This window comes from Bos indicus, chromosome 10, assembly GCF_029378745.1.
Source record: "Bos indicus isolate NIAB-ARS_2022 breed Sahiwal x Tharparkar chromosome 10, NIAB-ARS_B.indTharparkar_mat_pri_1.0, whole genome shotgun sequence".
Classification (NCBI taxonomy): domain Eukaryota; kingdom Metazoa; phylum Chordata; class Mammalia; order Artiodactyla; family Bovidae; genus Bos; species Bos indicus.
This window is the reverse complement of record NC_091769.1, coordinates 86998332-87025657: the sequence shown is the minus strand read 5'-3', so window position 1 is coordinate 87025657 and position 27326 is coordinate 86998332. Positions and strand designations below refer to the sequence as shown.

The window sequence follows — 27326 nt, the reverse complement described above, 5'->3', positions numbered from 1 at the left end:
GGGTATAGAGTTAAAAGTGTCTCTTCTCCTCTAGACTCCGTTATTGCTATGTATGTCTATATCCTTCTCAGAATAGTCTATGCCCACACAAACAAATGAGGGGCTTCCCGGGTGGCTCAAACGGCAGGGAATCTGCCTGCAATGTGGGAGACCTGGGTTCAATCCCTGGGTTGGGAAGATTCCTTGGAGAAGGGAACAGTTACCCACCCCAGTATTCTGGCCTGGAGAATCCCATGGACAGAGGAGCCTGGCAGGCTGCAGTCCATGGGGTCACAAAGAGTCAGACACGACTGAGCGACTTTCACTTTCATACAAACAAATACATGATAAACATATATTCCTTCTCCCCTTTTTACACAAATGGGAGCATAACCCACAGTAGAATTTGAAAAAGTTTTTCACTTGACAATACATTTCTGAAATTGTTCCATATCATCATAAACATCTACTTTAGGAGAACTCTTTAGGTAACCCATAGAAATATTACTGAAATTCCAAGACACCATTTCAGCATGGGTCATCTTGTGAGATCTTCCCACTGTCTGCTTCCACAGTTTTTTATAAGGAAAACTGAAATGGACCCTAGAACCAGTCTGTCATCTTGTTATGGTGCAACCAGGAGATAACAGGAAACAGCCTCTTCCTCTCTTAAAACAAAGGGCCACCCACAGGGGAGTTCCAGCAAAGCAGGAGCCAGATTACCAGAGCTTAATATTTGGAGACGTTATTACAAGTGATAACTCTTAGAGTCCTCTGGGAGGTAAAGGGAGAGTTTAGCCTCACATTAGCATAATTTTAGAGACCAAAAGAGGGCTGCAGGTGAAGAGAGGTTTGCCTGTGAGTGGGAATAATGACAGCTTTGCCACCTAGATGCTGATGGTTAGACAAACATGAGACACCCAAGCTGACAATGCTACTAATTTTAGAGGCTAAAGCTACTGGAAACTCAGCGTAGTTTCTGAGGATTCAGACGTCAACTCACTATCACCACAAAGCAGATGTCCCTTGCATCCTTTGAACTAAAGCTCGAGTTTTAACTATCATCCATCCTTCTCTTGTAAAGATCTTCCTATTCGTTCTCCAAAGGCTCCTGAATATGTCTGTTACTTTATATTTATCTTCCAAACTAATCCGTACCTCCCACTAATCATTTTTATTACTTTTCACTGCATTTTCTAAACTGTATCCTCTTTCTGGGTTTTATGGTTCACTGCATGCCCACTTCTAAGCCACTATCTTGTATCCCTCTTTTTTGTCTATTAACAATAAAAGAGTGATTACAGCAGTTTCTCGACCTTTTATAACCTATGCTCTGCCAGCCAAAAAGATTTTACTTTCTGCAGTTTGTTTTATGAAAGCCATAAATTTCCTATCACTCTCCATACATAAAATTATATTATAGCTTGACATGCTTTTTAAAACTTATGGTCGCTACCCTCCTCTTTCCCCACTGCTATGCACTGCTGGTTGAGAAGCACTGTATTAGACATAGACTTCAGGCTCCACTGTACCATTTCTCTTCAATCAACTCCATAAGTGCTCTTTTTCACTCCCAGAAAAACTTGTCCTAAGTGTCAAAAATTTCTATCAGCCAGATCAGAACTATCTTAGCTTCACAGGATGGTCAGATCAGATCAGATCAGATCGGTCGCTCAGTTGTGTCCAACTCTTTGCAACCCCATGAATTGCAGCACGCCAGGCCTCCCTGTCCATCACCAACTCCCAGAGTTCACCCAGACTCACATCCATCGAGTCAGTGATGCCATCCAGCCATCTCATCCTCTGTCGTCCCCTTCTCCTCTTGCCCCCAATCCCTCCCAGCATCAGAGTCTTTTCCAATGAGTCAACTCTTCGCATGAGGTGGCCAAAGTACTGGAGTTTCAGCTTTAGCATCATTCCTTCCAAAGAAATCCCAGGGCTGATCTCCTTTAGAATGGACTGGTTGGATCTTCTTGCAGTTCAAGGGACTCTCAAGAGTCTTCTCCAACACCACAGTTCAAAAGCATCAATTCTTTGGCGCTCAGCCTTCTTCACAGTCCAACTCTCACATCCATACATGACCACTGGAAAAACCATAGCCTTGAGACTAGACGGACCTTTGTTGGCAAAGTAATGTCTCTGCTTTTGAATATGCTATCTAAGTTGGTCATAACTTTCCTTCTAAGGAGTAAGTGTCTTTTAATTTCATGGCTGCAGTCACCATCTGCAGTGATTTTGGAGCCCAGAAAAACAAAGTCTGACACTGTTTCCCCATCTATTTCCCATGAAGTGATGGGACCTGATGCCATGATCTTCGTTTTCTGAATGTTGAGCTTTAAGCCAACTTTTTCACTCTCCACTTTCACTTTCATCAAGAGGCTTTTGAGTTCCTCTTCACTTTCTGCCATAAGGGTGGTGTCATCTGCATATCTGAGGTTATTGATATTTCTCCCGGCAATCTTGATTCCAGCTTGTGTTTCTTCCAGTCCAGCGTTTCTCATGATGTACTCTGCATATAAGTTAAATAAACAGGGTGACAATATACAGCCTTGACGTACTCCTTTTCCTATTTGGAACCAGTCTGTTGTTCCATGTCCAGTTCTAACTGTTGCTTCCTGACCTGCATACAAATTTCTTAAGAGGCAGATCAGGTGGTTTGGTATTCCCATCTCTTTCAGAATTTTCCACAGTTTCTTGTGATCCACACAGTCAAAGGTTTTGGCATAGTCAATAAAGCAGAAATAGATGTTTTTCTGGAACTCTCTTGCTTTTTCCATGATCCAGTGGATGTTGGCAATTTCATCTCTGGTTCCTCTGCCTTTTCTAAAACCAGCTTGAACATCAGGAAGTTCACGGTTGACATATTGCTGAAGCCTGGCTTGGAGAATTTTGAGCATTACTTTACTAGCGTGTGAGATGAGTGCAATTGTGCGGTAGTTTGAGCATTCTTTGGCATTGCCTTTCTTTGGGATTGGAATGAAAACGGACCTTTTCCAGTCCTGTGGCCACCGCTGAGTCTTCCAAATTTGCTGGCATATTGAGTGCAGCACTTTCACAGCATCATCCACAGAATGGTAGTATGGCCTAAAGACTGCATCAGTAAGGGAGTGTTCATGTAGTTGATGAAGCTGAATCTGCCATGTAAAAACTGCCAATTTGTCCATCTCCTGACTTTTTATTTTTCCTTTACTAAAGACAAAACAAAACTGGTGTGGTAGGCAGTCTTTACAGCGGCCTTGTGTGATGCCTGCCTGCTGGTAGTCATGCCCTTACGTAATTTCCTTTCCAGAGTACAGACCAGACTTACTGACCCATTTCTTACGAAGAGAATTCAGCAAAAGTTGTGGGATGTCACTTCCAAGGTTAAGTTATAAAAAGACAGTGGCTTCTGCCTTGGGTGCTTTCTTATTCTTTCCTGTGTTGCTTGGTCACAGGAGGCGAGTTGCCATGTATTAGTCTGCCCAGGCTGCAATAACCACAGAACGGTTGGCTTAAACAACAGAAATTTATTTTCGCACAGTTCAGGAGGCTGGCAGTTTAGATCAAAGTGTGGTCTTTTTGTTTCTGAGGCCTCTCCCTCGACTTGCACATAGCCACCTTCTCCCTGGGTCCTCAAAGGGTCCCTGATGATTCACTGCATGTCCAAATTCCCTCTTATAAAGAAACCAGTTGGGCTGGATTAGGGCCCACCCCAAGAGTCTCCTTTTAACAACCCCTGTGGAGGCCCTATCTCCAAATATAGTCGCATTCTGAGGTTCTGGGGGGAGTTAAAATTTCACATACAAACCTGTAATGGGGTCACATTTCAGTTCATGCAGAGGTCCTTCAGAGAGGACTGAATGGAAAGAGGCTTGCCCATTACCATGTGAGTGTGCCTGGAAGCAGATCCCCCAGCTAAGCCTTCAGATGAGATCACAGCTCCCACCTGACAAGCAACCTCAGGCCAGAGGTTCCCTGCTAAGCTAGGAAGCCTGACTCATAGAAACTGAGACAATAAATGCCTGTTCTTTTAAGCCATGATTCTGGGGTAAAATTTGTTATGCGGCAATAGATAAAAATAACAATAACCTCACGTACCAACAAAGAAAAACCAGTCTTAGCTGGGTTGCTTGGGCAAAGAATATTTAGGCTACTTGAACGTCTTTGTTAAATGGGGTTAAGGCCCAATTTTTCTTTGCTTCAAACCTTGCTGCAAATGAATCAGTCTACTTTTCTGCCCCAGTCTCTGAAGACTGACACTGTTCTATTTGTTGCTTGATAAGAAACAAAACAAAACAATATTTTCACAAGCAATATCTCAGCTAGTTTTCACAGTGAGCCCATGAAGAAGATGTTGCAGCTGTTGTAATTCAGGTGCCAAGCAAAGCACCTGATACACAGTAGGCATTCAAAAACTACCTCTAAATGAATGTATTTCCATTTTACAGATGATGAAACTGAGCCTGTAGGAGTTAACTAACTTGTTTCAGATTGCACAGTTACTAAGTGGTAAGTATGGTAATAGAATCCAAGTCCAGGATTTCCTACTACAGTCACCTGACATATTTGCTATCTGCATCTTTCCTCCTTGAAGTTATGGGTAAAAAAATTAAAAAAATAAGAATTTCAGCTAACTGACACTTTACATTTCACCCCTCTGGGGGCTGTGTAGGTGTAAGCGAGTAGCTACATTCTGGAAATGATTAGTGCCTAAGGTACGGGCACATACGCCCCTGTAGTTTGCTACTGGGTCAATCTTAGAAGATTTGTATTTAAATCTGACTTCCTTGGTGGCTCAGATGGTAAAACGTCTGCCTGCAATGCGGGAGACCTGGGTTTGATTCCTGGGTGGGAAAGATCCCCTGGAGAAGAAAATGGCAACCCACTCCAGTATTCTTGCCTGGAAAATTCCATGGACAGAGGAGCCTGCTAGGCTACAGTCCATGGGGTCGCAAACAGTCGGACACGACTGAGTGACTTCACTTTATCTTTCTTAAATTAATTTTTTAATTGAAGGATAATTGCTTTACAGAATTTTGTTGCTTTCTGTCAAACTTCAACATGAATCAGCCATAGGTATACATATATCCCCTCCCTTTTAAATCTCCTTCCCCTCTCCCTCCCCATCCCAGCCCTCTAGGTTGATACAGAGCCCCTGTTCAAATTTCCTGAGACATACAGCAAATTCCTATTGGCTATCTATTTTACATACTGTAATTAAATCTCATCTTTCTAGAGTTAACAAGTAGTGGATTTAATATCTTAAGCCAATTAAAGATAGGTACTCTACTGTATGTCTGTTCTATTCCCCATATGGTTTTCTGGGTGAAGGAAAGAACATAGCCCTTGAACACCAGGAAAAAGCTGGTTGAAGCTGGTGAAGTTTCATGAAGTCTTTTCTCTTCCTCTCAAGAAGTCCAATGGACAGAAAGAAGGATAGAAATAGTTACTAAAATGTTCCAAATTTACAAAATGTGAACACTGTATAGTTGATCTAACATTGTCCAGAGACTTATTTGGTGAATGTTACATTTTATAATAGTAACAGAAACTGACCATTTGTCCCAAATTCACTTACTGAATACCTGCTAAGTGCCCAGCACTATGAAAAGTATTGGTGATACAGAGGTGAATGATATAATTTTTAATTCTCAGGTTTACAATCTAGTGATAGAAGTCAATGAGTAAAATAAAATAACATATTTTAGAAAATTCCATTACAGAGGAAGGCAAAGGGTATTACAGGAGTTGATGGTTAGAGGAGGAAGTGGGTCCTGTGGTCAGTGAAGGACTCTGGAAGAGATGACAAGATCTGGGAGTGGAAGCGTGGCTGCAGTTAGCCAAGGTGAGAATGGGTTTCTGCAAAGAGGAAACAGCTTGTGCAATGGCACGGAAGTGTGCAGCAAATAGTTTAGAATGACTGGAATTTACAGGTACGTGTTGGGAGAGTAGTGGAAAACATGGATAGAGAAGAGAGTAGACCACAAAGGGCTTTGGTTACCCACTGAAGGATTCTGCACTTGTAGGAAAGCTTTTGAAAAACTTTTAGTGGGGAAGTATCATAATTATAATTGTTTTTAAAAGACCACTAAGAACAGTGCGGAGGATAAAAGCAGAATGGGGTTGAGGGCAAAGAGACCTGTATGGAAAACACCACAGTAATTCAAACAAAAAGTGATACATTAAGTCTGAGAAAATGAATGAGATTAGACATAAGATCTGAGAGGTATTTAAAGGGAAAAGTATAATAATTGATAACCAGTGGGATGTGTGGGTTGATGGGAGTAGCTGGAATGGTTCTTGGGTTTCTGGCTTCATTTAATGAAGGTAAATAGGGAGGGGCCATAAGGGGAGTGTGGCCAAGATGATGATGAGCACAGTTTTGGATGTGGTGGGTCTGCGATGACTGTGAGACAATCAGGAGAGAAATGTAGAGGTATCTGGGATACAGACATCCAGAGAGAAGTTTGGGCTGGAGAAGGGCTGCGACATACATGCTTTATGCATATGGCATTTCCAGAATTATGCACTGCACAACTCATCTGTGAGGCCATACATGAAGGCCCTGGCTGGAGGTACAGGTTTGGAACTGTCAAATGGAGGTCAGCCAAAATTACGGGAAAGAACTAAGGCCCACATCCAGGTGGTGGATGGTAAGCTCAGGCTGAGCACAAGATTCCTGGAGTACCACCGTGCTACCTCACCACCAACCAATCAGAAGAAAGTCATATACCCTGCAGATCTCACCCCAAACTTTGCCAATAAAAACTTTCCCCCAAAACCATAGGCGTTTTGAGCATAAGCCACCCATTCTCCTTGCTTGGCCCTGTAATAAACCTCCCTCAAAGGCAGGATTCTAAAGAATGAAAATCCACAAGTAAGCAAAGGATAAAGAGCTTTATAAAAGTGACTAAGAAGTTTTCAGAGAGATGAGAAAGAGGAAAGCCAACCTTATCTAAAACTCATTAAAGAGGAACACTTTAAAGATGTGGCTATTTCTTCAAACTGAATGATTAAGTAAACCATTCTTATTCATTCCTTACAAGGTTTATTATTAGCTTTTTTTTGTTTGTTTTAAATGATGTTAGTATTGTCTGGCTATAGTTGATCTTAGTCAGACCTTATTTCAGTCCCAGGTGAATAATTTTATATCAGGTGAAGTCACTACTTTCTTAAGTTACTAAAACTACTGCTTTGCTTGATCCTACTTTCACATTTCTCCTTCATATATCTTCCATTTCACCCTTGATCCAGTTATTCCTTGAATTTTGGGTTTCATGTTTTATTTACATTAATACATCTTAATACATCTAACCTACTGAACATCATAGCTTGGCCTGGCCTACCTTAAACATGCTCAGAACATTTACATTAGCCTGCAATCAGGCAAAATCGGTGAAAACAAAGCCTGTTTTGGAATATAGTATTGAATATCTTGGGGCTTCCCTGGTGGCTTAGTGGTAAAGAATCCACCTGCCAATGCAGGAGATGCGGGTTCGATCTCTGGGTCAGGAAGATCCTCTGGAGAAGGAAATGACAACCCACTCCAGTATTCTTGAGAGGTAAATCCCATGGACAGAGGAGCCTGTTGGGCTACAGTCCATGGGGTCACAAAAGAGTTGGACGTGACTTAGCAACTAAACAACAATATCTCATGTAATTTGTTGACTAACTGTACTTAAAGTACAGTACAACAGACGGTTTGTCTAGGTTCAGAATGGTTGGAAGTACACCAGCTGTCGATCCGCATGATCACCTGACTGACTGGGGGCTGTGTTCACTGCCGAGCATCACGAGAGAGGATAATACCTAGCCTAGGAAAATACCAAAATTCAAAATTTAAAGTATGGTTTCTACCAAATGTGTATTGCTTTCAGACCATCGTAAAAGGAAAAAACTGTGAGTTCCATGATCTAAAGTTGGGGACCATCTGTGTATATTAACATTTGTCAAAATATGAATTTGTATTTTGCTTCACTCTGAAGTTGTTTTTCCTTGTGTATATATTTAGTCTGAATCAAGGTTGGGAATCTTGTGTTTCACTTTGTTACTCCTTACATGTACTTACTAGAGTGTTGAACGTAATTATTCATAGAAAGTTCCCATCACACACTCGAAGGCCACATTAGAATGCTAAACATCTCAAAGGTAGAAAGAGAAAATAGCAGTTCCAGAAAACGTTTTCAAAACTCTATTTACAAGCCTGTGTTTCTTTGAGTAATTGCTTTGGCCCTTAAGTTCAGTTTTTAAAACTAGAAGTCACCTTGCCACATGTGAAATTGTTTTTCCTTTTCCCATGAATAAGATTTGAAAGTTGAAAAGTTATTTTATTGAGGTTTTTAAGCATAACATGTTACAGATTATATAGACTTGAAGCATTTTGGAGTTGAACTTCATTTTTCAGTGTCAAGATAGTAATCAGCATCCTAGGAAAAAACAACTTCAGGTCAGATAAATTTGAGAAATGATGGGAAAAAAAAAAACAAACAAGTTTCTTTACTGAAAGATTCCTCACAGCCTTTAAACAGACTAATACATATTATGCCTCTTTAAGAAATGGCATAGAATAAATGGCATTTCTCAAATTTGTTTGACCGTGACGACCTGCATTTTGCAGAGCACACGCTAGGAGACACTGCCCTAATTCCACAGACGGGGGCTTTGAGCCTGACGAGGTTTAGTGACTTGCTCAAGATCACACAAATAGCAGCCAAGGTGAGATGACAGCTAGTTCCTTTGATTTTTAAATTGGGTCCTCTTCCTATATTATACCACACTGCTGGTGTGCTCCGCACTTTTTCTCCTAAACACTTCCTGGAGAGCACAGCACAGAACTGGTACCGCTGATCCACAGACATTCTGACTTCAGAATGCCCTCAGAGATGCCCTCCTGCTCTAGCCATGACAGGATGATTTCTTGGGGAGCCTGTCAGCTGCTCTGTGGCCGTGAAATAAACTCTAGAGGCGGGGAGGGTGTTCTGGGAGGAGGAGCTCCCTGGGATGCTTTAGGATGCTTAGAAGAAAAGTGGATTTATGCCGGGGATAATTCCTGGAACAGATGTGAAACCAAATACTTCATATCACAATCCTGCCCCCACCCTTTCTGAAAGGGAAATGAAATAGCAGGATTAACCTGCTCTTCATCAGATCGTGCTTTGTTTCTTTCAAAAAAAATCCCATGACCGGGGCAGATTCCATTTCCTGCTACTCCCCTTCCGAATGCAGTGAGGGGAGAACCCGGGAGGGGTGGAGAGGCTTTCCTTAGGCTCTGCAGGCACCAGGAGCACGAGGGTGGGGGTTGGAGAGGCACGCATGACAGCAATGGCTGGGTAAGGCCCAGCACCAGCTCTTACCCCCACAAAACCCAGCTGGATTTCTCCTTCCAGAAGCCATCAGGAAGCATTCTTTTGCAAATGTAATAAACATCTTACGATGCTGATAAACTCACCAGTTTGAGAAGAGGGAGAAATTAGAATTAGCTTAATTCTAGGGCTCTGTGAAAAAAGGACATATAGACTGAAAAGTGACTCATTTTTCCCCCCCTTTTGGTCGTAAAGACTCAGTTCAGTTCTGTGCAGTTCAGTCGCTCAGTCGTGTCTGACTCTTTGCAACCCTGTGGACTGCAGCATGCCAGGCCTCCCTGTCCATCACGAACTCCTGGACTCAAGGTTTGTGAAAGAGATAGACAAACTTTAAAATAAACTATAATGTCTTGACCAGGGAATGACACAGCAAAGCAGGAATAAAGCAGATAATACACACACACACACACACGTACGTATATAATCATCACAAAGCCAGTTGTTCCATGCTTAAAGTGATTTGGAACTCAAGTATCATAAACTCTTCTGTAAGAACCAAGAGACTGGCAGCTTCTCACTCTTTACACTTCTCACTGATAGGCTGCTCCCTCTCGTGACCCCAGCACTGAGGCCAGGACCATAGGCGAGTCAGCGGCAGCTACCTTCTCTCAGACCAGGCTTGACTGCAAGTGGTATCTGCCCACAGAAGATCTCTGGTGCCCCATGGCAATGAACATCAAGAGCATCCCCGCAAGCCAGAGGGCTGGGTCACTTGAGGTGTCTCTAAGAATCACCTTTCAAAGCCAAAACCACTTGCTCAATCATATCACAAGTGGGCAACAGGACAGTGTGAAGGGAGGGGTGCCTGCGGACGGCAGAATTAAAGGGATTAACAATGGGGGAGAAGCAATTGGTGGCACGGCTAGCCCCATTCTCAGCTGCTCTGTCTTGGATTTGGAGCATGAGGTGAAGCTTAAGGCTCTGAAACTATAATCAGGGTCCTCCTTGCTCCATGCTGACTAAGGCAACGGAAATACCCGACACCTTTCCAAACGGGGAAAAAGCAAGTGAGGCCAGGCCAGAGACAGCTGTTGTCCCCAGGCACACCACCTTCCTCGGAAGCCTGAAAACGAGGAGACAAAGCTAAGCCCGGGCATCTTTCTCCCTAGGACCTCGAGAGCACACCTAGGGCAAGGAAGGCAGCCAATTAATTGCTGAATTAATGAACACGAATAAATACTTTGTGTACAAGGTTTAATTAAAGAATTTTGTTAAATTCTTTAGTAAGAAGTCAATACAATTTGACTGCTTACACTGAAGGCTTTTTGTTCTGTTTTTTACTTTTTAGGTATCAACTACTAACTTTTTAAAGGTCTGAGATCTATTTCACACACTAATAAAATTCACCCATTTAAAGTGTATCTCAGGGTGTAGTGTAACCATCACCCCACCTACTTTTAGCATATTTTTATTATTCAAAAACAACCACCCCGAAAAACAAAACCCTATGACTACTGGCAGTCATTCCTCAGTCCCCCTTCCCCTATTCTAGTCCAGGGACCTACTGATCTACTTTCTGTCTCTACAGACTTGTTCCAGACATTGCACATCATAGAATCCACAGTATGTAGTCCTTTACTTAGCATTACATTTTCCAGGTTCACCCATGTGGTAGGCATGTCCCAGGACTTCATTCTTTTTATGGCTGAGACATGTTCCATTGCACACACACCACCCTGTTTACTCATTCATTATCTGATAGACGTTCAGGTTGTTCCTACATGTTGGTTACTGAGTAAGGCTGCTATGGACACTCAGGTACAGATTTTATATAAACGTACGTTTTCATTTCTCCTGGATATATATTAATACTTAGGAGGAGAACTGCTGGGTCACGTGGTAACGCTGTGCTTAACTGTTTGAGGAATCAAGAAACTATTCCCAAAGCAGTTGTGTTTTACATTCCCACCAGCAAGACTCTAGGGTTCTAATTTCTCCGTATCCTCGCCAACACTTATTACCTGACTTTTTATTGGGTGTGAAGTGGTCTCTTTTTGTAGTTTTGACTTGCACTTCTCTAATGACTAACCATGCATCTTTTCACGTGCTTATTGGCCATTTGTAAAAATTCAAATTCATTGTTCAGTTTAAAGATTGGGTTATCTTTCCACTGCAGGGTCACAGGTTTAATTCTTTTCAAAAAAAAAAAAAAAATAAAGATTGGGTTATCTGTCTTTTTATTGTTGAGATCTAAGAGATCCATATGTAATCTGAATAGAGTTTACTTGCCAGATATATGATCTACAAATGCTTTCTTCCATTCTGTGGGCTCTTTTCACTTTCTTTATGGTGTCTTTCGAAGCATATATATTTTTTCACCTTCATTCAATTCTTTTTTTTTCAAATTGAAGTATAGTTGATTTATAATATTACGTTAGTTTCAAGTGTACAGCACAGCGATTTGTTATTTCCATAGATTATACTCTACTAAAAGTTATTACAAAATAATAGCTCTAATTTCCTGTGTTGAAAAATATACCCTTGTTGCTTATCTAGTTTATACATACTAGTTTGTATCTCTTAATCCCAAACCACTATCTGGCCCCTCCCCCTCTGTCTCTCCACTGGAACCACTAGATTATTTTCTGTATCTGTGATTCTGTTTAGCTTTGCTATATACATTTGCTTATTTTTAGATTCCACATATAAGTGATATCATATGGTATTGATCTTTTTCTGTCTGACTTATTCCACTCAGCATAATATTCTCTAGGTCCATCCACATTGCTGCAAGTGACAGGATTTCATTATTTTTATGACTAATATATATATACATATGACTTTATGATTATGAGTCACAAATCATATGATTTATGAGATAAATCTCATATGATTATATTATATTCTTATAATCTCATATGATTGTGGAAATATAAATTATGAGTATATTTATATACATATTATGGCATATATATTTATGACTGAGTAATACACACACACACACTCTACAGCTTCTTTATCCACTCATTTGTTGATGAAAAATTGGGTTGTTTCCATATCTTGGCTACTTTAAATAGTGCTGCTATGAACGGTGGGCTGCTTGTATCTTTTCCAATTAGTGTTTTCAGTTTTTATGGATATATACCCAGGAGTAGAATTGCTGGATCATATGGTATTTCTATTTTTAGATTTTGAGGCATCTCCATACTGTTTTCCATAGTGGCTACAGCAAATTATATTCCCACCAGCAAGTGTATGAGGGGTTCCCTTTTCTCCTCATCCTCGTCAACATTTATTATTAGTGTTCTCTTTGATGACACCCATTTTGACAGGTGTGATGTGATATCTCTTTGTTATTTTTATTTGTATTTCTTAATAATTAGCAATATTTAGATCTTTATATGTGCCTGTGGACCATCTGTATGTCTTTGGAAAAATGTTTATTCAAATCTTCTGCCCATTTTTTCTTTTAATTGGGCTATTTGTCTTTTTGGTTGTATGGATTGTTTATATATTTTGGATATTAACCACTTGTTGGTCATAACATTTGCAAGTATCTTCTCCTATTCAGTAGGTTGTCTTTTCATTTTGTCAATGGTTCCCTTTGCTATGCAAAAGCTTTTAAGTTTAATTAGGTTCCATTTGTTTATTTGTGCATTTCTTTCTTTATCCTTAGGGGACAACAGATCCAAAAAATACTACATGATTTATGTCAAACAGTATTCTGCCTATGTATTCTTCTAGGAGTCCTATGGTTTCCAGTCTTACATTTAGGTCTTTAATTTTGAGTTGACTTTTGAATAGTGAGGAAATATCCTAATCTCACTGTTTTACATGTACTTGTCCAGTTTTCCCAGGACTTACTGAAGGGATAATCTTTTCTCCACTGTATATTCTTGTCTCCTTGGTTGTAGATTAATGACCATAGGTGCATGGGTTTATTTTTGGGCTCTCTATTCTGTTCCATCGATTTGTGCCAGTACCATGCTGTTTTGATTACTGTGGCTTTGCAAGTATAGTCTGAAGTCTGGAAGGACAATACCTCCAACTTTGTTCTTTTCTCTCAAGATTGCTTCAGCAATTCAGGCTCTTCTATGGCTCCATATAAATTTTAGGGATTATTTAGTTTATTAGTTCTTTGAAAAATGTCATGGGTAATTTGCTAGGGATTTCATTAAATCTGTAGATTTCTGTGAGTAGTATGGCCTTTTAACAATATTAATTCTTCCAACCCAAGAGCAATGGATATCTTTCCATCTCTTTGTATCACCTTCAATTTCCTTCATCAATGTTTTATAGTGTTAAGAGTAGGTCTTTCACTTCCTTGGTTGTTCATTTCTGTTCTTTTTGATGCAATTTTAAATGGGATTTTTTAAACTTTTCTCCTTCTAATAGTTATTAGTATATTAGAAAAAAACAGAATTATGTATATTATTTTATATCCTGCAATTTTTACTGAATTCATATATTAGTTCTAATAGTTTTTTGGGTGGAGACTTTAGGGTTTATATATAAAAGCATGTCATCTGCAAATAGTGACAGTTTTACTCCTTCCCTGTCAAATTTGGATGACTTTTCTTTCTTTCTCTTGTCTGACTGCTGTGGCTAGGATTTCCAATACTATGATAAACAGAAGTGACAAGAATTGTATCACACTGATTGATTTGCAACTGTTGAACCATCCTTGTGTGCCTGAAATAAATATAGCTTGATCATGTTGTATGATCATTTTTATATACTGTTGAATTTGATTTGTTAATATTTTGTTGAGGTTTTTGCATCTATATCCATCAAAGATATTGACCTGTAATTTTCTTTTCTTTTTTTAAATGTCTTTGTCTGGTTTTGGTATCAAGGTAATGTGGCTTAGTAGAATGAATTTGGGGATGGTCTGTCCTCTTCAATTTTTTGGAATTGTTTAAGAAGAATAGGTATTAGCTCTTCTTTATGTGTTTGGTGGAATTTTATTGTGAAGTCATCCAGTTCTAGACTTTTATTTGCCAGGAGTTTTTTTTTTTTTTTTTTAATTACAAATTCAATACCACTACTAGTAATTGTTCAAACTGACCATTTCTTCTTGATTCAGTCTTGACATGTTCTTTGTTTCTAGAAACTTGTCATTTCTTCTGAGTTGTCCAATTGTTGCCACATAACTGTTCATAGTATTCTCTTATGATTTTTTGTATCTCTGTGGTATCAGTTATTTCTCCTCATTTCTTATTTTTATTTAGATCCTCTTTTCTTCTTGGTGAACCTGGCTAATGGAGTATCAGTTTCATTTATCTTTTTTAAAAATCAATTCATGATTTCATTGTTTTCCATTGCTTCTGTTTTTTTGGTCTCTATTTTACTTATTTCCTTTCTGATCTTTATTATTTCCTTTCTTCTGCTGACTTTGGGACTTGTTTGTTCTTCTTTTTCTAATTCCTTTAGGTGGTGGGTTAGATTGTTTATTTGAGATTTTTCTTATTTATTGAGGAAGGTCTGTATCACTATAAACTTCCCTCTTAGAACTGCTTTTGCTGCATCCATAGATTTTGGAGTGTTGTGTTTCTAGTTTCATTTGTCTTGAGGTAAATTCTGATTTCTTCTTTGATTTCCTCATTGACCCATTGGTTTTTTTAGTAGCATGTTGTTTTGTCTCCATGTTTGTTCTTTTCCCATTTTTCTTTCTGCAGTTGGTTTCTTGTTTTATAACACTGTGGTCAGAAAAAAATGCTTGATATAATTTCTGTGTTCTTAAATTTGCTGAGACTTGTTTTGTGGCCCAGCGTGTGACCTATCCTGGAGAATGCTCCATGTGCACTTGAAAAGAATGTGTATTCTGCTGTTTTTGATATAATGTCCTGTACATATTTATTTAGTCCAGTTGGTCTGTTGTATCATTTAAGACCACTATTACCTTACTGATTTTCAGTCTGGATGATCTGTTCATCGATAAAAGTGGGGTATTAAAGTTCCTTAATATTGTACTATTTGTTAAGTATCTGCTTTACATATTGAAGTAAGTACTCCTGAACTGGGTGCATATATATTAATGAATATAATATCCTTCTGAAGCATATAAACTTTTCTTTAAGTGAGACAGGGGTCATTAATAACCTCTCTCACTTTTTAAAGCAGCTGTACTGTGATTACAGTAGTTAACAGCAAGGGCTTAGAAGTCAAATCTCGGCTCAAAGCCTAGATTTGTCATCAGTCAGTTATGTGAACTTGGCTGTTTCCTAGTGTCTACACCTTAATTTTCTCTGTTAAGTGAAGAAGAAATTGCTAACCCACTCATAAACACCATGGCAAGCTTTCTCTATAGTTTCTCTGCTCAACCCTGGGCATGTAAGGGTGAATAGCACAGTCCTTGTCCCCAAGGAACTCAGAGTCTAGTGAGAAAGACAAACACTAAGAGGAGATCACAAAGGAACTGTAACAAATGCTACAAAGGAGAAGCTATACAGTTGCTGTAAAAGGGGGACATGCCCTAATCAGAGAGACCAGAGAAAAGAAATTCACCTGAGGGTAAGGAAAGAACAGTCAGGTGGAACAGAATCCTCAAAGGCTCTGTGGACTGAGGAAGTGTGGGCAGTTCAGAGAAGACCAGGATGGTTAGTGAGGAGAAAGCATGTGAGAAAGGTGGTGTAGAGGCTAAGAATGGAAGGTAGACAGGTCATGTAAGACTTTTTATCCTGTTTTGTTTTGATCCCAAGAACAGTGGTAAGCTTTGTTTTTTTTTTGAAGGGCTTCAGGTAGTACGTGTATGTGTATGTCAGAAACAGTTTGCATCTTGAAATGCTCACAATAATGTGAGAATGGAAAGGAGGAAGAAGAGAGATGGCAAGGGTGGATGGACTAAGAAAGCAGTACAGTAGATCCAAGTGAGAATGTTTGGTAACTTGACTTTGAATCCTTGCACGTGGGGAAATCTAACCCATGTTTCAAGCTAGGGAGTTAAGTCAATGATTATGAGTTTTGGGGTTATTCTGAGAACACTATCCAAAAGACACAAATGCAGCACACCTGATATTCTGTATACAATTTCAGGGGATTCACAGATCAACTGAAGTTATAACCATGGCTTGTACTTGGGTCATACGCCCCAAATTAGACAAGAAAGCTTTATAAACCCTTTGAATGTATCACGACCCCTTTGTTTTACTTCTACTTCTTTCCTGAAGGACATGCCCTGTTTGTCAGACCTCCTTTCCCTGTCCTCTTACCTCCCTACCCTTACATCAAATGTCCCAGGAGGATCACAGGAGATGAGTCAGTTTTCCTAGTTCCAGGAATAGAAGATGCCTGATGACTCTTACCTTGTTAAACAAGAAACAGTCTTTGTTTCTTTCATCTGCTAGATCCTTGGGTAGGTAATGGCCTTAGAACTACTTATACCTGAAACCTGTGATGCTGATGGTGTTCCTAGATTCAGGCCAGGCTTGACGAGAACTATGGATTCCTCAAGAATAGCAAAAGATCAGATCTCTAGATTGAAGAATAACACTCACTTAACCCATATATTGCCAATGTCAATTTAGAAGGACATCAGCATGGCTTAGTGGTAAAGAATCTGCCTGCCAAGCAGGAGATGTGGGTTCAACTCCTGGGTCAGGAAAAGCCCCTGGAGAAGGAAATGGCAATCCACTCCAGTATTCTTGCTTAGGAAATCCCATGAACAGAAGAGCCTGATGGGCTTCAGTCCACAGAACTGCAAAAAGTTGGATACAACTCAGTGGTTAAACAGCAGCAGTAGCAACAATCATTTGTAAGAATCCTGTAACCCAGAATTATTTAGAGTGGAGTCCCAGATTGGTACCAGTTTTGAGAACTCTTTGTTACTAGGTTACAATGAGATAAGTTTAGAAATTGAAAGTGGGCAGTTAAAACCTTTATAGCAAATTGTCACAGCAATTTTACGTCTGATGAATCTGTTGATAATAAATTTGAGCATATCTGTTATATGATTTCTTATTTATCCAGTAAATTTTTTTGTGTATGTATTTTATTAAAGTAACAGTCCATGTAGGACTTAAAAAGGAAAATAACTAGTTCTTAACCACCAAGGATTTGAAAAGAAATGCTATACTCAATGGAAAGTTCCCTAGTTATTGCTTTAACAATGTGAAAGATATAACATGGGAATTTTACTCATGAATACAGAGGACTAGAAATGAGCCTGAATGGACTCGGAGGCACTAAAACCTGAGTTTTACTTCTAAATTTTTGCTATAATAATGCATGTTCACTCCCCTCCTCTGCAGGAATGAAAGACATTCCCCACCTCCACTGCTACCCTCAGCCCTTTCTAGTGACGGCCCCATTACTCAAGGTTACATTCTTGTCCCAGGCAGCCCATATCCAAGGACAGGTTGGCAGAAAGGAAGTATGTAAACTGTGCCCTAGCCCCCCGACCATGACTCACAAATCTGAAAGGTCATTTCAGTTCTATAGCATCCTTGGGGGCCAGCTGAGGCCTCCTTTGTCACTGCATCACAGTGTACTTTCTCCCACTGTCCAATCCTGCTTCTTTCCATTCCCTTCCCTTCTATAGGTGCTGATCCCAAGAGCACTCCTTAATAAACTTCCTGCACGCTAATGTACATCTTAAAGAGTTTGCTTTCTAAGGAATCTAACTTTTTAAATATTATTTAACAGTAATATGACTTCAAGGATCATAATGAAGCCACGTGCCTTGAATGGTGACACCACAGTAAGAACTACCATTTATCAAGAGCCTATCATGTACCAAACACTACGAGGTGCACTGTATACAGACTCTATAGTTTTCTGTAATGTGGAGTAAAATACTCATAACATAAAATGAGATTGGATCAATAATCAAAAACCTCTCAACAAACAAAAGTCCAGGACCAGGCAGCTTCACTGAGTCTATGAAACAAGAACACCAATCCTTCAGAATTCTTCCAAAAAACAGAAGAGGAGCACTTCCACACTCACTTTACAAGGGTAGCAATACTTCAATACCAAAGCCACATAAGGACGCCACAGAAAACGAAAATCACAGGCCTGACGAACAGATGGAAAACGGTCCTCAACAAAATATTAGCAAACAGAATCCAATAATACATAAAAAGGATCATACACCATGATCAAGTGGAATTTACTTCAGGAATGCAAGGATAGTTTAACACTCACAAATCAGTGTCTATATCACACTTAAAAAATGAAGGATAAAAATGATACAACCATTGCAACTGATGCAGAAAAAGCATTTAGCAAAACTAGCATCCATCCAACTTAAAAACTCTCAATAAAGTGACTACAGAGGGAATATACCTCAGTATAATAAAGGCTATAGCAGGAGACTCCAGTTTGATTCCTGGGTTGGGAAGATCTGCTGGAGAAGAGATAGGCTACCCACTCCAGTATTCTTGGGCTTCCCTGTAGCTCAGATGATAAAGAATCTGCCTGCAATGTAGAAAACCTGGGTTTGATCCCTGGGTCAGGAAGATCCTCTGGAGAAGGGAATGGCAACCCACTCCAGTATTCTTGCCAGAAGAATCCCCATGGACCGAGGAGCCTAGTGGGCTACAGTCCATGGGATGGCAAAGAGTCGGACATGACTGAGCAACTAACACTACTATGCCAAGCCCATGTTAATATCATACTCAATAGTGAAAAGCAAAAAAATAATGACAGCTTTTCCTCTAAAATCAGGAACAAGACAAAGATGTTCACTTTTATGTGATACAATACCATCCCTGCCAGAAGAGTTAGACAAGAAAAAAATAAAAGCCATCCAAATCAAAAAGCAAGAATGAAACCATCACAGTTTGCAGATGACATATTGTATATCAGTCAGTTCAGTCGCTCAGTCGTGTCCGACTCTTTGCAACCCCATGAACCGCAGCATGCCAGGCCTCCCTGTCCAACACCATCTCCCGGAGTTCACCCAGACTCACATCCATCAAGTCGGTGATGCCATCCAGCCATCTCATCCTCTGTTGTCCCCTTCTCCTCCTGCCCCCAATCCCTCCCAGCATCAGAGTCTTTTCCAATGAGTCATCTCTTCACATGAGGTGGCCAAAGTACTGGAGTTTCAGCTTTAGCATCATTTCTTCCAAAGAAATCCCAGGGCTGATCTCCTTCAGAATGGACTGGTTGGATCTCCTTGCAGTCCAAGGGACTCGCAAGAGTCTTCTCCAGCACCACAGTTCAAAAGCATCAATTCTTCGGCGCTTAGCTTTCTTCACAGTCCAACTCTCACATCCATACATGACCACAGAAAAAACCATAGCCTTGACTAGACGAACCTTTGTTGGCAAAGTAATGTCTCTGCTTTTGAATATGCTATCTAGGTTGGTCATAACTTTCCTTCCAAGGAGTAAGCGTCTTTTAATTTCATGGCTGCAGTCACCATCTGCAGTGATTTTGGAGCCCCCCAAAATAAAGTATATAGAGAACCCCAAAGATTTCACCAAAAACTATTAGAACAAATGAATTCCATAAAATTTAAGGATACAAAATCAGCATACAAAAATCAGCTGAATTAGTATACACTAACAATGAACCAACAGAAAGAGAAATTAAGAAAACAATCCAATTTATAACTGCATCAAAAAGAATAAACTACGTAGGAATAAGCCAAGAAGATGAAAGACCTGTACAATGAAAGCTATAACATGTTGATGAAAGAAACTGAAGAAGACATAAATGAATGGAGAGAGATTCTGTGCATGGACTGAAAGAATTAATACTGTTAAAATGCTCATATTACCCAAAGCAGTCTTTGCAACCCAATGGACTACAGCACACCAGGCTTCCCTGTCCTTCACTATCTCCCAGAGTTAGCTCAAACTCATGTCCATTGAGTCAGTAATACCATCCAACCATCTCATCCTCCTGTCGCTCCCTTCTCTTCCTGCCTTCAATATTTCCCAGTATCACAATCTTTTCCAGTGAGTCAGCTCTTCACATCAGATGGCCAAAGTATTGAAGTTTCAGCTTCAACATCAGTCCTTTCAATGACTATTCAGTGTTGATTTCCTTAAGGATTGAGTGGTTTGATATCCTTGCTGTCAAAGGGACTCTCAAGAGTCTTCTGCAGCACCACAGTTCAAAAGCATCAATTCTTTGGCACTCAGCCTCCTTTATGGTCCAACTCTCACATCCATACATGACTACTGGAAAAACCATAAGCTTTGATTATACGGACCTCTGTCAGCAAAGTGATGTCTCTGCTTTTTAATACACAATCTACATTTGTCATTGCTTTCCTTCCAAATAGCAAGCACCTTTTAATTTCATGGCTGCAGTCATCGTCCCCAGTGATTTTGGAGCCCAAGAAAATAAACTCTGTCACTATTTCCACCTTTCCCCATCTATTTGCCATGAAGTGACATCAATCTTGGAGATGATTTTTTGGATTTGACACCAAAGGCAACAAAAGCAAAAATAAACAAGTAAGACTACATTAAACTAAAAAACTTCCACACAGCAAAAGAAATAATCAACAAAATGAAGGCAACTTATGGAGTGGGAGAAAATATTTGTACGTCATATATCTGATAAGCAGTTAATATCCAAAACTTTCATATACATATATATATATATATAACCTCATACCACTCAATAGCAGTAAAATGAAACAATCTAGTTAAAAACGGGCAGATAATCTGAATAGACACCTTTTAAAAAATTTTATTTATTTATTTTTTGGAGGCTAATTACTTTACAATATTGTACTGGTTTTGCTATACATTGACTTGAATCTGCCATGAGTGTACATGTGTTCCCCATCCTGAACCCCCTCCTACCTCCCTCCCCATCCCCTCCCTCTGGGTCATCCCAGTGCACCAGCCCCAAGCACCCTGTATCATGCATTGAACCTGGACTGGCGATCCGTTTCACATATGATGATATACATGTTTCAATGCCATTCTCCCAAACCATCCCACCCTTGCCCTCTCCCACAGAGTCCAAAAGACTGTTCTATACATCAGTGTCTCTTTTGCTGTCTCCCATACAGGGTTATCGTTACCATCTTTCTAAATTCCATATATATGCGTTAGTGTACTATATTGGTGTTTTCTGGCTTACTTCACTCTGTATAAAAGGCTCCAGTTTCATCCACCTCATTAGAACAGATTCAAATGTATTCTTTTTAATGGCTGAGTAATATTCCATTGTGTATATGTACCACAGCTTTCTTAGCCATTCATCTGTTGATGGACATCTAGGTTGCTTTCATGTCCTGGCTATTATAAACAGTGCTGCGATGAACATTGGGGTACACGTGTCTCTTTCAGTTCTGATTTCCTTGGTGTGTATGCCCAGCAGTGGGTTTGCTGGGTCATATGGCAGTTCTATTTCCAGTTTTTTAAGGAATCTCCATACTGTTCTCCATAGTGGCTGTACTAGTTTGCATTCCCACCAACAGTGTAAGAGGGTTCCCTTTTCTCCACACCCTCTCCAGCATTTATTGCTTGTAGACTTTTGGATAGCAGCCATTCTGACTGGCGTGAAATGGTACCTCATTGTGGTTTTGATTTGCATTTCTCTAATAATGAGTGATGTTGAGCATTTTTTCATGTATTTGTTAGCCATCTGCATGTCTTCTTTGGAGAAATGTCTGTTTAGTTCTTTGGCCCATTTTTTGATTGGGTCGTTTATTTTTCTGGAATTGAGCTGCAGGAGTTGCTTGTATATTTTGTATATTAGTTGTTTGTCAGTTGCTTCATTTGCTATTATTTTCTCCCATTCTGAAGGCTGTCTTTTCACCTCGCTTATAGTTTTCTTTGTTGTGCAAAAGCTTTTAATTTTAATTAGGTCCCATTTGTTTATTTTTGCTTTTATTTCCAATATTCTGGGAGGTGGGTCATAGAGGATCCTGCTGTGATTTATGTTAGAGAGTGTTTTGCCTATGTCTTCCTCTAGGAGTTTTATAGTTTCTGGTCTTAATGTTTAGATCTTTAATCCATTTTGAGTTTATTTTTGTGTATGGTGTTAGAAAGTGTTCCAGTTTCATTTTTTTACAAGTGGTTGACCAGTTTTCCAAGCACCACTTGTTAAAGAGATTGTCTTCTCTCTGTTGTATATTCTTGCCTCCTTTGTCGAAGATAAGGTGACCATAAGTGTGTGGATTTATCTCTGGGCTTTCTATTTTGTTCCATTGATCTATATTTCTGTCTTTGTGCCAGTACCATACTGTCTGGATGACTGTGGCTCTGTAATAGAGCCTGAAGTCAGGCAGGTTGATTCCTCCAGTTCCATTCTTCCTTCTCAAGATTGCTTTGGCTATTTGAGGTTTTCTGTATTTCCATACAAATTGTGAAATTATTTGATCTAGTTCTGTGAAAAATACCATCGGTAGCTTGATAGGGATTGCATTGAATGAATCTATAGATTGCTTTGGGTAGTATACTCATTTTCACTATATTGATTCTTCCAATCCATGACCACGGTATATTTCTCCATCTATTTGTGTCCTCTTTGATTTCTTTTGCCAGTGTTTTATAGTTTTCTATATATAGGTCTTTTGTTTCTTTAGGTAGATATATTCCTAAGTATTTTATTCTTTTCGTTGCAATGGTGAATGGAATTGTTTCCTTAATTTCTCTTTCTGTTTTCTCACTGTTAGTATATAGGAATGCAAGGGATTTCTGTGTGTTGATTTTATATTCTGCAACTTTACTATATTCATTAATTAGCTCTAATAATTTTCTGGTGGAGTCTTCAGGGTTTTCTGAATAAACACTTTTTCCAAAGGATATATACAAATGGACAATAGCTATCTGAGAAAATGTGGAACATCACTAATCACCAGAAAAAAGCTGGCAACCATACTTTCTGTCTCTGTGAATTTGACAACTCTAGGTCTCACACATAAGTGGAATGATACAGTATTTGTCATTTTCTGACTGGCTTAATTAACTCAGCATAATGTCCTCAAGGTTCATTCACGCTGCAATGCAGAAATTCTTTCCTTCTTAAGCCTTAAATAATAACATTTCATTGTATATGTATAACTACATTTTATCTGTGATCCATTGATAGACACCTGGGTTGTTTCTACCCTGTAGCTATTGGGAATAATGCTGCTATGAATATGGGCATACAAACACATGTTCAAGACTCTGCCTTCAGTTCTTTTGGGTATATACACAAAAGTAAAACTGCTGAATTATATGGTCATTCTGTTTTTAATTTTTTAAGGAAGCACCATATGAGGCTGCACCATTTTACATTCTCACCAATGGTATACACAAGATTTCCATTTCTCTAATTTCCTTGCCAAAACTAGTTATTTTCTATATATATTTTTGTAAATAGTTGCCATCCTAATGAGTATAAGGTAATATCTCATTATGATTTTGCTTTGTATTTCCTTTATGATTAGTGATGTTGAGCATATTTTCATGTGCTTATTGGCCCTTTGCATATCTCCCTTGGAGAAATGCCTATTTCCAGTCCTTTGCTCCTTTATAAATCATGTTGATTAGTTTTTGTTGTTGACACAATCTGTAATCTTTCCATCAATCCTGCAAGATAGATTTTTTTTTTTTTTTTGGTCACATGGGCATGTGGGTCCTTAGTGCCCCAACCAGGGATCGAACCTGTCCCCCATGCAGTGGAAGCATGGAGTCCTCACCAGTGGACCACCGGGGAATTCCTAAGGTTGATGCTTTTTTGCTCAAAGTACAGATGAAAAAACTGATTCAAAGAGGTTATGTGATTTAGCCCATGGTTGCCAAGTGGGAAGTGGCAGAGCCCAGAAAGGTCACTCTAACTTCAGAGTTATGCTCTTTTCAGTTTACATTGGAATTCTTACAAAAGTTAGGTATTATTGTTGATGATGCCAGTGATATTGGCATATGGCACTGAACTTGAAGGAAGAGGAAGCAGGGAACGTAAGAGGTAATAAGGGCTGAGAGAACTTTAAGTTTTGGTTTTGAGAATACTATATAAATATAAATAAAAACTGTAACATATGACTTGAGAACCATAATGACCAATTTTAAAATATAATCAATACTAAGCAGAGCACTAATATTATAGTATCCAATGTCAGGTATTATACAATTTAAGAGGAGCCTAAAGAATTCATGGAGAACTTCCCTGGTGGTCCAGTGGTTAAGAATTCACCTACCAATGCAAGAAACATGGGTTCGATCCTGGTCTGGAAGATCCCACATGATGTGGGGCAACTGAGCTCATGCACCACAACTGCTGAGTCCGCATGCTCTAGAGCATGTGCTTTGCAACGAGAGAAAGCTACTGCAATGAGAAGCCTGCACACTGCAACTACAGAGTACCCAGCTCATGCATCAAAGAAGACCCAGAGCAGCCAAATTAAAAAAAAAAAAAAAAAAGAATTCATGGAGAGTCCAGAAAAGAATAAAAAAGACACTTCAGTGTTGAGAAGCAAAACCTGATTTATGTGATAAAGTTAAAGAGCTCCAATTAGTTAGTACAGAAGGAAAAAAAGCTGAAGGATAATATTTTTGAAAAACTATACCTCATTTTAATTGTTATAAAGAGATCCTTGATGTGTCTAAAACAGAACATCTTTATCCTGAATTCTGCACTGTAATTGAATATGGCAACGTTATGAATGTGTATGAGGTTGTTATCTGAAAAGTAATGATTAGTCATTCTTTATTTTGTAGGAAGTAGTTTTAAAATACTGCAAGAAATAGGTTAAAACACTAGGTAATTTATAAGGTAGGTGATTTTAGTTTTGAAGACTATTTAATAGTAAAATGCTTTATTTATAAAATTTTCATTGTAATCTTCTGAGATTAGGCATTTTACTTTATTTTTTTTTTTAGGCATTTTACTTTAAAGTGAGGAGAATAAAGGGCATAAACTATTTTCCAGAAGAATTTTATGTGTGTTAAGTATTTTTTTTTCTTAAGGGCTGATACTACAAGGTAATGCATTTTGGATATTGCTAGAAGTTTAAGAAATTTACAGAACATAATCCTGCCCTCAAGGATTTCTGGTCCTACTGAAAGAGGCAATTTGCTCCAGAAGTAAGTAATGAAAAAAGATGACAAAGTACTTGAAGCATTGAACTTCGTGGTATAAAATATAAGTGCTCTAGGGATTTTTAAAAATGGCAAGATAAATTTAATTACATGAATAAGCATTATTGGAGGGGAAAAAACTTAACTGGATCCTTAAAGGATAAGAAACATTTGTACAGGTGAATAGGTACTCCAGATGTTGGCAAAAGAATACACACAGACAGAAACATGAAATTCCACTCATTCATCTATTCAATCTGAATTTTTTAAGTCCCTACTGCTGGCTGGTCATTGTGCTAAGCCTTGGGGTTTCAGCATCAAATCACAGCTGATCCTTGCCTTCCAGGGAATTATAGTCCAATGGGGGAACCAGTCAAGTGATCCCTGAGGATATTAGAATGTTGCAAGTGTCATATTCTAGTAGAGGTAATCACAGGGTTCCACTCAAGCATAGTCAGAAAGCATCTAAATCAGATCGGGCATGCAAAAGGGCAAGAGGAGGTGGATGGTGCACAAGCAGAGGGAACTACATACAAATAAAGGCACAGAGAAGAAATATGCCGTATGATGGGGTGAGAATATCACTTAGCCTCCACAGTGCTCACAAAATGTTACCTGCGCCACCTGTTTTCCAAAGCATACAGAGGCATCTTCAACCAGCAATGTGGAAGACCAGGTGTCTGGACTTTAGCCTAAGAGTACAACTAGCTCTTACTAAGCAATCAATATTGTAAGAAGTTGTATTTTCAGATTGTCTGTGGCATATGCTATCCATCCAGTCCTCTAAATAACCAATCCTTTACACTTGGACTTTGTCGGACCACAAAGAAACTTAGATTATATTAGTTCTGTCCTTCACAAAACTGTCTTCGTTGACATGCACTGAAATACTTTGCCTTCGTTGTTGGTCACGCCAAGCAGTGTGACCTACTTCTGTTGTGTTAGGGTGCTGAGGGCACTATCATTCATTCAGGGGCGCTCAGTGTCCTCTGTGTAAAGTAGGAAAACACAGGTTTTGGAGTAAGAGCTAGGAAGAAGCTTAATTTCCCCCCAGGGTATTTCTCCCTTTTTGGTAATGAGAATTATATACTTTTATTCATCACACTTCCCATTTTGTCCTGGTTGTTAGGAGATTCAGAACCAGATTCAGCCTCAGTTATAGTAATTTTACTTGGTCTGATATTTGAAAAATTTGAAATATATACTTCTTGGCCTTGATTTTCTCTTTATATTTTATTATTTTATTGCACATGGTATTATATTTTTTAAGACTCTGCTAGAGATGAGACGTCTATGCTGTATCTGCCTAGCTACAATCTCAGCTGACGAAAATTGCCAGCCGTGCATAGACTGGAAACTTTTTAATCACATAATCAGGCTAACACTAGAAGCAGCCTGACATCTGAAAGGCAGCAGCTACCTAACTTTAGTTCTGCACACCAGTGACACTTTGCTAGATGAGTGAATGGAAAATATTCTGATTCTGTCTTTTAAAGCTGAACGCAGCAAGTGGGGAGAGAAAGAATCACACAGAGAGGTCGAGCCACAAGTAAGGGTCACGAGCTGTTCACCCGAGAACAATGAAAGCTAGTTGCTGAGGAGACAATAGATGACCTGGTCATAGGGATGGCCTAACAGACTCATCATTTAGCCACCATAGCTGCTAACTGTCCCAGATAAGGCTGCAGGTTTTCATGAGGTCTGACTTTTGAGACTGTCTCTCCCCTGAGCTTATGTACAATAACTTTCTGCTGCTGCTAAGTCGCTTCAGTTATGTCTGACTCTGTGCGACCCCATACACAGCAGCCCACCAGGCTCCACAGTCCCTGGGATTCTCCAGGCAAGAACACTGGAGTGGGTTGCCATTTCCTTCTCTGAATAACTTTCTGTACCAGAGGTAAACTGAGGGCCTCTCTCACCTCGATAATCAAAAGGCTACTGTAGACAACCTAAATCCTCGGCATGAAAAGAGGAGGGTAAGGATAGGTACCAGGAATAATGGCGATTTGCAGTGGAGAACAGTAGAAAGGATGAGTAAATAGAAAATACAAGGCCTGAGAGAAGTCACATTTCTAGAAATTGCATATTT

General features: G+C 39.4%; 1 protein-coding gene across 11 annotated transcripts in view; it reads right to left on the bottom strand.

Annotated features, from left to right (window-relative positions):
• The window catches only part of TTLL5 (tubulin tyrosine ligase like 5), a 317814-nt gene that overhangs the window by 19353 nt on the left and 271135 nt on the right, over positions 1-27326 (bottom strand). The window contains exon 34 of one of the 11 annotated variants that reach the window (XM_070796755.1): positions 5520-8384. The exons of the other annotated variants lie outside the window; for them this stretch is intronic. Coding sequence (XP_070652856.1) covers positions 8377-8384 — 8 coding nt within the window. The 3' untranslated portion in view covers positions 5520-8376. Of the gene's footprint in view, positions 1-5519; positions 8385-27326 lie in introns of those variants that run through there. 11 annotated transcript variants of the gene reach the window in all.